This window comes from Alligator sinensis, unplaced genomic scaffold (genome assembly GCF_000455745.1).
Source record: "Alligator sinensis unplaced genomic scaffold, ASM45574v1 scaffold886_1, whole genome shotgun sequence".
Classification (NCBI taxonomy): domain Eukaryota; kingdom Metazoa; phylum Chordata; order Crocodylia; family Alligatoridae; genus Alligator; species Alligator sinensis.
The window spans coordinates 960700-976715 of NW_005842040.1; the positions used below are offsets into that span (position 1 = coordinate 960700).

The following is a 16016-nucleotide window of genomic DNA, read 5'->3' on the forward strand; positions in this document are numbered from 1 at the left end:
AAACAGAGGAGGTCAGCGATAGTGGGCAGTCCCAGAACCAGGCCCCCTGCACATCTCAGGGGCTTGGAGCACTGCAGTACAGACCAGATTAGCTCAGGGCTTGGGGAAGGGGGTGTGGAGTTGGGCACTGGGAGCCCTGCCTCTGGGGCCTGCTTTCTTAGGAAAGGGCTGAGTTTCTAGTGGCTGGTCATACCCAGCAGCCCACGCCCAGTCACCAAGCCCAAGGGTTTGGGCTCTGAGTCCCATTCCCTGAGGCCCCATCAACCAGGGAAGCTCATGCTGTGCTTGGTATCAAAGCAACTGCACCAGGCTCATGGAATGAGCCACAAAGTCACCACTTCCCAACCTAGATGTGGCTTGTGGGTGGCCACAAACAGGACATGAGTCAGGGGCTGACAAGGTGGCCTACCAAATTCGTGGATGACACCGAGCTGTGGGGAGTAGCAGATATGCTGGAGGGTAGGGCTAGGATTCATAGTGACCTTGACAAATTGGAGGACTGGGCCAAAAGAAATCTTATGAGGTTCAACAAGGACAAGTGCAAAGTCCTGCACTTAGGATGGAAGAATCCCATGCACCAGTACAGGCTTGGGACCAACTGGCTAAGCAGCAGCTCTGCAGAAAAGGACCTAGGGGTTACAGTGGACAATAAGATGGACATGAGTCAACAGAAAGCTAACAGCAAGAAGGATAATGGCATACTGGGCTGCATTAGTAGGAGAGCTGTCAGCAGATTGAGGGAAGGAATTATTCCCCTCTATTCAGCACTGGTTTGGCCACATCTGGAGTAGTGTCCAGTTTTGGGCTCCCCACTATAGAAGCGATGTGGACAAGTTGGATAGAGTCCAGGGCAGGACAAAGAAAATGGTTGGGGGGGGGCGGGCACATGACTTATGAGGGATTTGATAGCAGCCTTTAACTACCTGAAGGTGGGTTCCAAAGAGGATGGAGCTCGGCTGTTCTCAGTGGTGGCAAATGATAGAACAAGGAGAAGTGGTCTCAAGTTACAGTAAGGGAGGTTTAGGTTGGATATCAGGAAAAACTCTTTTACTAGGAGGGTGGTGAAGCATTGGAATGGGTTACCTAGAGAGGTTGTGGAATCTCCATTCTTGGAGGTTTTGAAGGCCTGGCTCAACAAAGCTTTGGCTGGAATGATCCAGTTGGGAATGGTCCTGCTTTGAGCAGGGGGCTGGACTAGATCAGTGCTTCTCAACCTTTTGCACCTTATGCCCCACCTACGTAAGGTCAAAAAATCCTGGTCCCACTGCTCAATGAGGTGGGGGGGGGGAGGGGCAAGCAATCAACATGTGCAAAAGTGAAACCGGAAGTCCCAAGTCCCACCTAGAGGACTTTCACGTTCCACCAGTGGGAAGTGTCCCACCGGTTGAGAAACCCTGAACTACATGGCCTCCTGAGGTCCCTTCCAACCCTCATTTTCTATGATTCTATGACAGGGAGTGCCCAGGAAGAGGACTGATGACACCTTTGGGAATAGGACCAGCTTGGGAGCAGGTACCCTCTCCTGGGAGGGGTACAAGGCTTGTACAGGTGAACAAGGGAGGGAGGGGGATAGGTGCGGGTGGATATCTATATTGCGAGAACAGGCATGGGGGTGTGGATAGAGAGAGGCAGGGAAGGAGGGCAGGTACATATGGGAGTCAGCACATGGATCAGAGCACTTTGTTGCCAGCTCCTGAGGAGCAGGGCCCATCCTGCTAGTGCCTTTCTAACCAGCTAACATGAGGGAAAGCACCAGTGTCCACAGCCAACAGCACCTCCCATACCTGCCTCTGGGTTCCAGAGACGCAGCCCCATGCATACCCCACTGCTGCCCCCCATGCAGGGCCCTCTGGGAGCTGGCAGAGGGGAAAATGCCAGGTGGGGTGGTGCTCACATGGCTGCAATCTTGACAAACTTCTTGAGCAGGTGGGTGCGCTTGCCCAGGGCTTCACAGAGCAGGATCTCAGTAGCTACCCAGTGTTGTACCTCGCTGCAGCGCTGCAGCATCAGCTCCAGGTTGGCTGTCTCCCGCCGTCCCCGCTCCCCATGGAAGACATAGTCCACAAACTCCAGCTGTGCACACAGGGGACAGAGACATGGTCAGCACCCACTGCACTGGGGCACCTGCCCCCACTTCCGCAGCCCTCTCCTCACTGCCAAAGACCAGCCCTGCCCCCTGTCCCACCCCACCCACTTATGGAGCATGTCAGGTGGGGAAGAATCCCTAGATCATTTCATCAGCCCTCATGGCTGCCATGGACTGGGCCTTTTCAGCTGGAGGCCCGAAGGCATCTCCCACCAAGCTGGATCTGAAGCCCTCAAGAGATGGGGGAGCTGTCCCTGCCCCATAAGCTGCTCCCCCAAGCCAGCCACTCTTGCTAGATTCTAACCAGAACACATCTGGATCCAGCTTCACACCATTGGTGCTCAGTCTTTCACTGTAAGGAGAAAAGTCTGTTCATACTCCATCTTTTCTATCAAGCGGTTTATAGAGGATGGAGGTATCCATGCATGCCCTGTTTCTCCTTTTCACTCAATACAAGGATCCCACAAGGAGGCTGTTTGCGTTCAAAGAAAAGCCCATCCCCCTGCCCCAGCTCCACCAACATGCCTCCACCTGCCTAGAAGCTACTAGCAATCCTGCAACACATGGATCTCTTGGCTGGGGAGAATCATGAAAGCCTCACTTAGGTCTGTGCCCTCCCGCCTTTTAAGGTGGAGGCCTGCCAAACTCATGGCACACATAGGCCAACCAGCCCTGCCTGGGCAAGAAGAAGGTAGTGCCAGCAACCAGGAGCAGGGAGGCTGCCGAACCTTGTGGGCTGCCCTCACCTCATGGATGCAACGGAAGAGCTCCCAGTGAAAGGCTGTCAGGTGGTTGGCAATGTCTTCGGCCTCCACACGGTGGATCTCCGTGTCTCCCGGCGACACCTGGATCTCTTCGGGTAGTGGGACCTATGGGAGGGAACTGCCATGAGGCCATGACCTGCAGGCAGTCACCCTGCCTGCCCAGCGTCCCCCCCACTCTGGCCACACAATGACAAGTCAGCAGTGGGGTCAGGCACCTAAAGGCTACTGAATCTCTAGCCCACCGTGCTCAGGGTACGGTTGAAGACAGGGCTTTTGTCTCCCCTTCACAGTGAACTAGAACCAGGATGAAACAACAGGAGGTGTAAAGAAGGCAGAGCTGCTCAACAGCTACTTGGCCTCAGTCTTTGCAAAAAACTTAAGTTGCAACCAGACAGCTAATAAGGATTATTTAGATAAGGAGTGGAGGTGGGAGGATGGGGGCAGGAGAACCACATTCCAAGGGTTGAGAGACCGAGAGGCTGTCAGAGAGCTTTGGATGGGTCTGTATGAATTCAAGTCAGGACAGTCTGATGATGAACTTCACCCCAGGGTACTAAAGGAACTGCCTGAGAAGATTTTTAAGACCTTGCAAATATTTATGAAGTTGTGGGAGAATGATGGGGTAGTAAATAACTGGAAAAGGCCATTATAATATTCCTCTTTAAAAAAGGCAAAAAGGAGAACCTAGGAAATTACGGTCAGGTCAGCCTCACCTCAATACCTGGGAAGTTACTGGAGTATATCATAAGGAAGTCCATCTCCAAATATCAGGAGAAGGAAAGGCTGATCAGAAGGAGCCAGCATGAATTTACTAAGGACAAATCATGCCAAACAAACCTGATCTCAATCTTCAACAAAATAACTAGTTGGGTGAATGAAGGGAATGCAGTGACATATTGCATCTGGACTTCAGTAAAGTCTTAGACAAAATCCTACATGACCTCTTCTCATAAACAAATTGGAGAAACGTAGACTAGATAAAACTATTATAAGGTGGATAGACAACTGGCTTAATATCTGCAAGCAAAGGGTAATTATAAATGGATCCACGTCACAGGTTTCCCATGGAGTCTCACAGGGGTCTGTCCTTGGCCCAGTGCTGTCCAATGTGTTTATTAAGGATTTGGATGGTGGCATAGAAAGCTTCTTGTGCAAGTTTGCAGACAACACAAAACTGGGAAGAATTCTGAACACACTGGAGGAAAGCAGCACAATTCAGAAGGGATAGACTGGAAAACTGGGCTAGAGCCAAGAGGATGAAATTCAATGCTGAAAAATGCAAGGTGCAACACCTCAGGAAGAATAATCAGAAACACAAATACAAGGGTGGCATCTGGCTGGATGGCAGCACTACAGAGAAGGATCTAAGTCTTGGTGGGTTGCAGACTCAATACGAGTCTCGGTGTGATACAGCTGCGCAAAAGATGAATATGTTTCTGGCCTATATCAATAGCATAATCAAGTGCAAGACATGAGAGGTGATAGTACCTCTTTACTGGGTACTGGTTAGGCCTCATCTAGAGCTGCCATAAAGAAGAGGGAGAACACGTTTTCCATTGCTGTAGAGAGCAGGACAAGGACCAATGGCTTGAGGCTGCAGCAGAGTAGGTTTAGACTGGCTATCAGGAAAAACCATCATCATTGTTAGACAGTGAAGCAGTGGAACAGATTGCCTAGGGAAGTTGTGGAATCTGTCACTGAAGGTTTTCAAGAAGAGGTTGGATAAGCACTGGTCGGAGATGATCTAGGCATATCTATGCCTGGAGGGCTCTTACAGGTGGACTGCTGGGAGATAATGAGAAGAGCTCTGCCACCTAAAGCAAATGGATATTGCTCAAAAGCAGGAGAACAAAGCAGATCTTCACACCCGACTTATGAAAGAAGATTAAAGGAGCTGGGGATAAGTTAGTGGAGGGGATACAGAAAGGGAAGTTCTGGCTGTCCAGTCAGAGGGTGTGATGGGGGAAGTTGTGCCTGCTGTCTCCAAATTACAAAGCAGAATGGAGTGTTTGTTTTTCTTCCCCCCAAGGTTCTGGGCTTTGCTGGTTGCCACCTGGGGCCAGGAAGGAATTTTTTCCCTTTCTGTGTGATATTGGTATCTGGGGGGTTTTCTGCCTTCCCCAGAAGGTTGCAGCCAAGGCTGAGGACTTAGATTGGGGTGTACCAATACTTCTACTGGGACTGAAATCCAGAAGTTCCCGACTAGAAGGTCTTGCTGGGGTCAGACCAATTACCGTATTTGTGATCAGGAAAGAATTTCACCCCATGGTCAGGTGGCTATGGACGGTGAGGGTTTTGCCTTCCTCTGTAGTGAGGGCATGTCTTCTTCCCTGGACTCTCAAGTATATTTTAACAACTCATGCAGCTGCAGGACACTGACTAGATTCATCCCCCTGCTTTACCTGTGGCAGGTTAGGGTGCTTTTGGTGTCTTTGGGCAATATGACTTGTCACTGTGTGACAGTTTGTGTAGTTTTAGGACTCAGGTAGACAAGGACTTGCTTGGGATGATTTAGATGAGGATGATCCTGCCTTGAGCAGGGGGTTGAATTAGATGTCCTCTGAAGGTCCCTTCTAGCCCTACAATTCTGTGATTTTAACACCCAGCCCCCAGAGCTGGCAGGAAACCCTGTGTGGGTGGGAGGAAGACAGGATAGATGGGGGTAAGCAGGCAATGCTGCTCTTCTGCCTGCCCATCAGGGAGGACAACCCTGGCCTGTCCCAGACAAGTGTCTGCTGGAAGAGGAGCACGGGGAAGGAAAACGAGGAGGATTTGGGCAGCCGGTGCCCCCAGCCCCATGGGAACTGAGTGTCTTCAGGGTGGTGCCCAGTTGAGGCTGTCTCATGTGGTCAGGTCCCAGATAGGGGAAATGGCTCTCAGATAGGAGAAGTGGCTGCAACTCCAGTGGCTGGGGGGAGTAGTAGATATGCTGGAAGGGAGGGCTAGGATTCAGAGAGACCTTGATAAATCGAAGGATTGGGCCAAAAGAAATCTCATGAGGTTCAACAAGGACAAGTGCAAAGTCCTGCACTTAGGACAGAACAATCCCATGCACCGGTACAGACTTGGGACCAACTGGCTAAGCAACAGCTCTGCAGAAAAGGACCTGGGGCTTACAGTGGACAATAAACTGGATATGAGTCAGCAGTGTGCCCTTGTTGCCAAGAAGGCTAACAGCATACTGGGCTGCATTAGTAGGAGTGCTCCCAGAAGATCAAGGAAAGTAATTATTCCCCTCTATTCAGATGTGGTCTCATCAGTGCAGGAGTACCATGTCCAGTTTTGGGCCTCCCACTATAGAAAAGATGTGGACAAGTTGGAGTGAGTCTAACAGTGGGCAACAAAAATGGTTCAGGGGCTGAGACACACGACTTTTGAGAAGAGGCTGAGGGAACTGGGGTTATTTAGTCTGAAGAAGAGAAGACTGCTGGGGGATTTGATAACAGCTTTTAACTACCCAAAGGGTGGTTCCAAAGAGGATGGAGATAGACTATTCTCAGTGGTGACAGAACAAGGAGCAGTGGTCTCAAGTTGCAGCAAGGGAGGTTTAGGTTGGATACTAGGCAAAACTCTCTAGGAGTGTGGTGAAGCACTGGAATAGGTTACCTAGAGGGGTGGTAGAATCTCCATCCTTGGCAGTTTTTAAGGCCCAGCTCAACAAATCCCTGGCTAGAATGATCTAGTTGGGACTGGTCCTGCTTTGGACTAGATGACCTCCTAAGGTCCCTTCCAACCCTCATTTTCTATGATTCTATGATGTTGATCAGGCTGGCCCCCCAAGGAGCACCCTGAGCAAGGGGGTGAAGCAGGGTTCTCACCAGAGACTCGAAGGTTTCTTTAGTGCAGGCAAAGAGGTGACTGTTGATGCCCAGGGTGGTGAAGACACACTCCTCACTAGGCTGCAGCACGGCTTTCTCTGGGGTAAGACGGCAAAAGAGGGGTTACATTCACTCTGGCAGCAAGGCACTGGCTCCAGTTCAGCCCCCCAGCTTGTTGCCCCCCACCTCCACCAGCTGTATGGGGAGGGGAAGCTCTATAACCAGGGGCTCAGGTACTCCATGGCCTAGCTGCCCACAAGCAGGACAGCAGGTTTATGTGACTCTTCCCTCCCCACTGGGATACACCCAGCTCCCTGCACCCTGCCAGCTCCAGAAGGGCACCAGACAGCCTTGGCCTGGTTTCAGGTTTGCAGAGTATCTAGGCAGACCCTGGGCAGGATGTTCCTCTGGCTGGGTTTGCACTGAGGGGGACAGGCAAGAGCCATGATGCCTAGGAGTCTTCAGGGAGTTGCCCACAGGGACTACCCCACCTGCCCCCAATGCTTCAACAGAAGCTGGTTCCCCAGCACCAGCTCTGGGCAGCCCCTGCACATGTTCCCATCCAGTGCCTACCCTGGGGGCAGGTTGGTTGGCAAGAGGTAGTAGCTGTCTGGAGCCCAGAGAACAATGCAGAGCACCCAGGCTCTTGCAAGTTCCCTCAGGCCAGGGACTCCAGACCACAAGTCCACAGCTACAACAGTGAGGCTGGTTTGGGCATTCAGGCAGAGTTGCTGTGCTAGCACCTCCTTGAAATGCCTGAATGTCACCCTCCCCAACCCCAGCAGGATCTGTGAGCTGCCCTGGACACCTCAGGTGTAAACCAGCCCCTGGGGATCCCCAAGGCCAATGCACATGTGGTCCCCGTACTCCCTGCTTCCAACACCTCACTCACCTCCAGAGGATGCCACAGCTACCAGGATCAGGGCTTCCTCTCGGGTGCCCTGCTCCTCTGAATACTGAAGCTTCTCCGTCACCGAGGACAGGATGTCCTGAACCGAGGCAGACAGGCGGCTCCGGATGGTGACGTAGGAGTGATCAGGCATGTACACCCGGCAGAAGACTGCAAGGAGAAGAGGGGGCCTGAGGGCTGGGGACAGTAGAATCCCTGCACCCCAGAATGAAGGCAGGCCTGTGTCACGCTCCCGTCTGCTCAGCTGGCAGCTCGCCCAGCACCCTGGGCCTGCGCCCAGCTGTGCATGGAAATCAGCACAATGGCAATGTGCACGGGTGGCAGAGACATCCCTCCATGGACACCAGCCACCCTCCATCAGGGAACAGGAGTTATATGCTTGTGCCTGTTGCCAAGAACAGGACAAAGCCCAGAAGTCCTGCCTTGTTTCCCTCTGCATCTTAGGGGGCAGGGGGACCCAAACTCAGGTTCCACACTGTGCTACTCCATATCACCTGTTGGTAAAATGCTGCCCCCATCCCTTCCCCATCCCACACTCACTCTCATCAGAGCCCCGAAAGGCCACCCGGGTCTGGAGGCAGGAGTCGATGCGACGAAAGTGCCTGAATAGCGGTTTCACCTGCTTGTTTGGGGGCTGTGTCTCCTCCGTCACCCTGCAACCAAGGGGACATGGGATTAAGGAAACAGGCAGAGCTGGGAGCAGCACAGGGCTCTGCTGGGGATGGGCCTGGAGGGCACCTTTGGCTTGGGCGTGGGTGATATCCTTGTAGGGGGTGCCTGCAGAGGTGAGAGATGAAGCCCTCGTGGCAGAGGGGGGTCTCATGAAGCCCCCTAGCCTGTGTCATTTTAGTTGCAATCTAGGGCAGCCCAACAGTAAATCCTCAGTCTGTCAGAGCCCACTCAGGGGCGGCCTTTGGCAGGGATGGCTCTTCAGCAACCGAGGCAGGAGGGTGACCCTGTCCTGGCGACCAGCAGATCCCCTCCTGCATGACCCAGGGCCAGATGTAGCCTCCTGCAGGTGAGATAAATGGCACCCAGCACAACCAGCCAGATCCCTAGCTGTGTATGGTCCTTGAATAATGCTGGCTCAGGTTCCATTAACCCCACAGAGGCCACACGTCACTCACTTGAGCTCCACCGTCTCCACCAGCTGGTGCAATTTCAGGATCTCATCTTCCAGCTCATGGTAGAGGGAGGCATCTTTCATGATCAGTAGGTAAAGATCCTGCGGGGGGGAGGACAAATGCATGGTGGCTCAGGGCTGCCTGGCCAGCCAGCCCCCATTGCTTCAAGCCCCACCTCTACCCTGGCCTGTGACTATCCCAAGTCAGGGTGGGGGAATGACACCACTGTCCAGCCCTGCACTGGGGTAATGGGCCACCCCTGCTCAGTGCTGTGATTATGGGGGATGTTGTCCAAGCACATCAGAAGCCCCATATTCATGCTAGGGGATAAAGGGGATTGGCAGAAGTGCCCAATGCTCATGTCACAACAGGGGAAAATTTCCCAGAGATGGTGGTCTGGGGGAGAGGGGGAGGGGAGTCCCCACAGGCCAGGGCCCAGGGCACAGCAGTGAGGGGCTGGAAAAGGAAATCCATTTGGAAGAATCAGGCCACACCGTCAGCTGCGGGGAAGTCAGTGGGAGCCTGCAAGAGGCAACAGAGCAGTGTCTCAAGTGAAGCCAACTAGCCTGGCTGAGCCTCTACACTCCCACCCCCATGTGCACACACATGCGCTCACCCCCATGCACAGACAGACACACAAATATACATAACCCTAGGCATGGACGCACCTGTGTACACACCCCCATGCAGAGACACGCACACAAACACCCCATGTATACACCCCCATGTCTGCAGTCACAGAGCCACGCACATATGCCTATGCACATATCCATAAACACCCACATGTACACACCTATGTGAGCACATGCACACATGCACCTCTGCACTGAGCAAAAAGCAGGGATGAAGCAGATGCTCTCCCCTCCCCACCCCCACCCCCAGCTTAACTCCAGTGCAAAACAGACACAGGCCCAGGCTGATCAGGGCTGTAAGCCCCACGTCCCTCCCAAAGGTGAGTCTGGGGGAGCAATGCAAGCACCCTCCCCTGTCCCCTACACACCTTGATGACCTTGCCAGCGCTTTCATCCTCCTGCAGGATGCCCTTGAACGTCTCCAGGAAATGCAGGAGGATGGTCAGGACAGCCTGTTTCCTCGGAAGCACCTCACCCTCTTCCCAGCAGGGTGTAGGGCTCCCTGACGCCATCAGGAAGGTGAGCACCAGGTTAAGGGAAAGCAGATGGAGGAACGAGGGTTGCAGGAGGTCATGGGGATCTGACAACATCCCACAGGCAAATGGGAAATGGGCATCCAGGTCTTCCCAGCTGGTGCAGAGAGGGTAGATCCATGATGATGGGATGACCCCGGGGCTCAATGCCCAGCTCTGCCATGGGACAAATTGTCCTGATTCCCATTACCTGCTGCTTCCTTGGCCTACCTAACTGGGGATTTCCATGGGACAGGATGCACTCCCTGCAGTGCTAAGGGAGCCTGCCGATGAGGCTGCCCCACACTGAAGCACCAATGGCCTCTGGGAGGGAACAGCATTACCTTCAACTGAGACCCTCCTCCATTCTACTCCCTCCTCTGCCGGGGGTAGTTAGTGCCAGGAGAGGGTGTGAGGCTATAAGCGAGAGGCACTGTGGGGCACGAGGCACTAGTATCTGCTCAAGGAGCAGGGGGCATTTCTCAAGTCAGGAATCATTTGATTGTTGTTGGCTGCAGGTAGCAAAGTCCACCCTGGGTTATCAGAGTTGCGCCCCTGCCCTGTGCCAGGCCCTGGCATGGGGCGTGTTCCTTTGTGGCATGCCTGTGCTCCCTAGTAGGGCTCAGTTCTGATCATGCTGGGATGTACTGTGCAGCCTGCGCCCAGCTGGACCAGACCGCTCCAAGCCCAGAGGGGGCCCTGCCTTCCTACTGCATTGTATTCAACTTTTCCTCCGGCTAGGAGCAAGCCACTGCTGACAGCCCAGGGCTTGCACAGAACCCCCTGGTAACAACCTAGTGTGCACAGAGCAGCCCCACCCTAACAGAGCAGTGCTCCTAGCTTGCCCTCAGCTAAAGCCCACAGGCTCATTCTGGATCTACCAGCATACAGAGCAATAACAACAACAAACCAGCATCTATCTGCACATCCATGAGGCAAATAAGATGGGCATTACAGTATTCCAGGTGTCAGGGTTATCTACAGCACCAGGGAAAGGACAGGGAAGGGATGGGGAGGTGTTTGAACTGAACATTACAAACTTTTTATTGGGGGGGGAACGACACCACCTGGTGCAAACACATGGCCATGCAAAGGTGCACAAGGGACAGGATCCAGGTCTCCAGTGTGCAAGGCAACATGGCGTCTTTGGGGTAAAGCAGAGATCCAAGATGGGGTGGGAAGTTCTATTTCTAGTGGACTGATTACAAGGCCGATCAGAAACACCTTTGCCCCCCACCCTGTCACTCGACTCTTGCCAGGCCCCTGGCATCATCCCCAAAGGATATTGGTGGTGCAGCTGCTGCAGGAATCGGTCGGTGGGCTGGAAGAGCGAGTGAGTGAGGATGATGTCATCCAGCAGCACCTCTAGGAGAGAGACAGGGGGGGTCGGGTCAGACTGGTGGCACAGGGGGTGGTGAGGGGAGCAGGCACTCACTGCCTGGAGCGGCCTGGCTGCCCCGACCTGTTTGGTGCACAGAGTGACTCGCGCGAGGGCACATGCTGCTGAGCACCCAAACACAGCAATTATTGCATGAGTCACGGAGAATGAACGGCACCGCCCCCGTCCCCACCAACTGCTATGGACTGGGGACATGTGCGCACATGCGTGTGCACACAAGGTGTGTGCAGAGGCTCTGTCTGCCACATTCCTGTGCCTAGGTTATTGACTTGCAGACCTCAGGCAGTACCATGGGGCAGAGCTATTCATCTGGGCACACCCTGGCCCTGGGGCTTAGCCCTGCTCACCAGCGCTGATGGGGCTGGGGGAAGCATCCCCTCCACCCCCCACTTTGCTAAAGCCCATCTCCAAGCACTCCCTGGTGTGATTCCCCACCACAGGGAAGGTGAGGCAGGGTACAGCAGGGAAGGTCTTGCAACCACAGAAGGAATCCAGGAGTCCTGGCTTGGTGGCAGCAGCTCCAATCTGCAGCAGGAGGACCTGGAGGGCAGTGGGTACATCCCCAATACACCTATGCCTCCACTCCCTGCCTACAGGCCTCCAACCCATCCCAGAGGGGTCACTCTGGCAGGTACCCAGCCTTCAGACAGCAGCTGCAGACAGCAGGAAGCATCAGTGACACATCCCAGGCACGTCCCAGCCTGAGGAATGCTGGGACTCAGGTCCCCTGCCTGGTGTTTACAGGGCACACAGAGCGGACTCTGCTCCCTGACACAGCGGGGCCTGACCCTGACCCTGAATCCCTGCCTTCCCTCTCGCTCCCTCCTGCTCTGCCACGGGGCTGATCTGGACACTTCTCTATGGAGGTGGGGGTAGTTGATGCCAGATGCGCCCTCCTCCCTTGCCCCCAGCCATGCCTCAGCCACATCTGGATCCAAGCATCACCCAGGGATCCCTGCAGATTAGGGGCCACTCCTGCAGCACCCCAGCTTCCAGCAAACTTCACTGGCCCCTATTCCTATATAGAAACACCTAAAGCTCTTGGTGGACACCGCTTACCCTACTCCAGCACTTGTCCATCCCTTCCTTGCATGGAAATGCAGCCACCTCTGGGGTGGAACACAACCTCTGCTTAAGCCCTCATGCTTACAAGACATCCTGTGGACTCTGGCAGGCACTCCACCCAGGCACCATGGAGGGGGGTTGCCTCAGTGGGGAGTGTGTTTGGGGGGGATCCTCAGGTTCCTGTCAAGATTAGCCAAGTCCTTTCTCTCAAAGGCAAATCCCATTGGCTTTGCCTCAGTGTCTGCAACTATAATCCCTGCTCATGCTCCCGGCAGCAGCAGCGCCAGACATCAAAAGCCAGCAGGACAGGAGTGTGGATGCCTGCCAGACAGGCACAGAGTCTGAGCAGGGTAATGACTTCAAAGAGGGGCGAGTGGAAGGTGGGGGACTGGGAGAGCCAATTCTACACCTCTGTAATTAGTGAAAGACATGGATACATTTACCCATGTGATGAGGTTTCACTCCGAGCTAGAAACCCCAAATAATAAATAGCCACAAACAGGGAGAGATCACGTCTGATCCCCACTCCCAAGCTGAAATGCCTCCACCTCTGGGGTGGAGCACAGCATCCAGATTTAACAGCAAGGTGCATGGTGTGGTACAAGGCTGGAAAGAAAAAACAAAAACAAAAAACAAAAACCCCAACAACAACCCTATGCAGGGGCCACTGATCCTCTCCCACACCCGAGCCAAAATGCGGTCACTTCTAGGGTGGAGCATGACTGTTGTCTCCCAGCACACGGGACAGGATGTGAAGGCAAACATTGCCCCTGCATGAGGCAGCAGGGAGGGACATGGGGCTAACTGAGGCAGGAAAACCCTGTTGGAGCAGCACAACTAACACCCTGGCACTATTAGCATTGTCTGTAATAAGCAGGGCTTAGCCAAAACCAGGATCCTCTCCTGCTGAGTCACACAGGGTCAGTCCCTGCCCTGCTGAGCTACCAAGGCAGAGGCTGGGAGGGGAAACTGAGGCAGGGGGGAAGGATCTCCCCATCCTCGCTCAAAAGATCAGTGGGGGGTGCTGGGAAAAGAACCCAGGAGTCCTAGCTCCTAGTTCTGATCCCTGAGCTGTGCTGCTACAGCCAATCAAATGGAGTCTCAGGGCCTCAACCCACCAGACTGTGCCACCTCAGTTGGCATCATTGATGACTGCCTCCTGCAGCAGCCAGCATGGAGAGAGGTATGTAGGCAGGGCTGTAGTGCCTGGGCGACAGCTGTGCAAAGCTTGGTATGACGCTTACTAACTAAGCAAAGAGGAGCTGGAAGAATTTGCCCTTTCTGTCAGAGATGGGAGACAGCAGGCACCCAGCAGTCATGGCACAGATCAGGGGGAAACTCACTGCCAGGCTGCACAGCTGCCCAGCCAAGCTGGCACATGGCCTGTCACCGAGGATAGCTCTCATTCATGGGCATAGGGACTTGGCCAGGAGAGACAAAAGGCATAGCCACGCCTGACACTGCCAGGCAGGCAAAGAAACAGGCAGAGGCCCTGAGCAACCCAGCAGGGGCACAGAGCCCAGGGACCCACCTGCTGGCAGGCTGCTGAGTGAGTGGAAGAATAAACTAACTCAAGGAACCCAGCTTGGGGCCTGGGACAGGCACAGAGAAGATGGTATCATAAAGTCCAAGAGCCAAGAACAAGCCCTGGGTGCCTTGACATCACTGGAACCCAGGTGTCCTGAGATCCACTCTGTTGCTACCATCATCTCCCTGGACCACACTCCCTTCCCGGAGCTGGGTATGGAATATCCAGGAGTCCTGAGAACCACCCCCTTCTACCTCCCCATGTGCGTTTTTAGCTGCCAGGTATATGTTCCCTTGGCACATATGACCAGGTGGTGGACCTGGGGAAGGGTGCCAGCTGCCCAGCCCTTGAGTCTGCAGCCTGTTTGTTTACACAGTGGGTGCAACGTGAGCGGGGCAGGTTTCCCCCACACCTCCCTCAGACATGCACCATAGCCTGCCCATGTGCCACACCCTAGCCCAGAAAGGCAGCAGGGCAGAGCCCTTGCCTGGGGTCACGCCAACAGGTATGCTCATGCATGCCCCATGCAAGGCAGGCTGGGTGCTGCGGCTGCCTGCCTGCCCTGCCAGAGCTATGCTGAGCCCTGATGCAGCTTATTCAAAAGCATTTCTTGCAGCTCCTCCCACAGCCCTGGCCCCCACATCCTAGCATGAGTTTTCACAGTGTTTCCATCCTGGTAGGAGCTCTTGGGAGGGCAGGGTGATAGACCAGGCGCTGGGGCACCTCCCACGCTTCCCTGAGCTGTCCGGAAGGAGTCGGAACCAGCAGAGTCCTCAATGTTGCTGGTAGATCAGGGAGGTCACCAGCTGCTTTGAGCATAAGCCTTTAGGAGGCTTCAGGTCTGATGGCCCCAGCTCCCCAGAGCCAGCAAGAAGCTCCAACATGCCAGCAACGAGCTCCATCTTCAACCTACCAGCTGGGCACACCAGTGCCCTAGAAAGCTTTCCCCAGTGTCCCAGAAGAACAAGTCCCCCACCCACTGCCCCAATCTCATGCCAAGGCCACAAGCCTAGAGCACAGCACAGCACAGCCCCCCTCACCTCTCCATCCAGGGGTCTCTGGGCCAAAGCCAGAGCCTGTAGCTCCTGGCAGAGAGGGGGTCAGATCCCCAAGCAGCACAAGGGAGACAGGCCAACACCTCCTTTGCAGCAGCTAAGCCAGGCCACCCAAGCAGCACAATGCCCGCCCTCCCTGCCAGGCTCCTATGGCAGGAGGACTCATAGCAGCCATAGCCTCCACCAGAGCTTGGGCTCATTAATCCTAGAACAAGTCTGTGCCAGTTCACTGAGCCAGGCCCATCTGCACAGACTGCCCTGGCAACCATGCTCTCTGCTAGCCAACAGCTCCCTTCATGGGTGCCAGTGCAGTGGGGGAGGGCCCGGCACAGGCTTCTGCTCCTACCCAAGCCATCTGGAATGAGCCAGGGCACCCAAGACCCACAGCAATGGGTCATGCCCAGGGAAAACTGTGGTCTGGCCTGCAGGCCATCACAAGCAAGTCCCACATTTGCTAAAACAGGGAACCACTGAGGTTCCTGTACCCCACTGCCCCCCCACCCCTTCCTGGATGAGAATGTGACTACTAGGCATGTTACAGTAACACATGGCAGAGCCCCACAGTCCTGCTGTAGAGGCACTGCGGATGTGAGCAACAGCCTACCCCAAAGAGCTCATGGCTGGAGCAAGGGAAGAGGAAACTGAGGCACAAGGTGGAAGGGAAATTGGTGTCGCTCATGCACTAAGTTACACAGCCAAGAATAGAGCTCAGGAGTGCCAAACTCCACTCTAGTCCCTCCCTTCCCCTCCCCTCCCCCACCCCGGGCTGCACTGTTACTACTGTTAGAGCCATGGTCTAGTACAGGGGTAAGCAAAATGTGGCCTGCCAGGCCATTCTATCTGGCCCACAGGGCCCCTAAAAAATTTCGAAAATTAATATTTATCTGCCCCTGGCTGCCTGTCACGCGGCCCTCGATGGCTTGCCAAAACTCAATAAGTGGCCCTCCAGCTGAAGTAATTGCCCGCCCCCATCTAGCACCTCCTGGGGGGGGTCCCTGTTGCACTGGGTCTGACCAGCTGTCCCTCAACCAAGGAGCCTGTCCTGTCTCTGAGAGCAGCCAGTTCCACCTGGTCCATGGGAAGGGTCCCCCTTTCAATGCCTGTTTCAGCCTATGGCATTTGC

General features: G+C 54.6%; 1 protein-coding gene across 1 annotated transcript in view; it reads right to left on the bottom strand.

The window, feature by feature from the left end:
* Nucleotides 1-11771, bottom strand: part of RAPGEFL1 (Rap guanine nucleotide exchange factor like 1) — a 21562-nt gene extending 9791 nt beyond the window's left edge. Inside the window, exons 1-8 of the mRNA XM_025202944.1 lie at nt 11133-11771; nt 9703-9853; nt 8706-8803; nt 8119-8231; nt 7561-7728; nt 6669-6766; nt 2833-2955; nt 1895-2073 (exon numbers count right to left, since the gene is read on the bottom strand). Of these exons, the coding sequence (XP_025058729.1) occupies nt 1895-2073; nt 2833-2955; nt 6669-6766; nt 7561-7728; nt 8119-8231; nt 8706-8803; nt 9703-9853; nt 11133-11440 (1238 nt within the window). The 5' untranslated portion in view covers nt 11441-11771. The remainder of the gene's footprint in view (nt 1-1894; nt 2074-2832; nt 2956-6668; nt 6767-7560; nt 7729-8118; nt 8232-8705; nt 8804-9702; nt 9854-11132) is intronic.
* Between the last annotated feature and the right edge of the window lie 4245 nt (nt 11772-16016).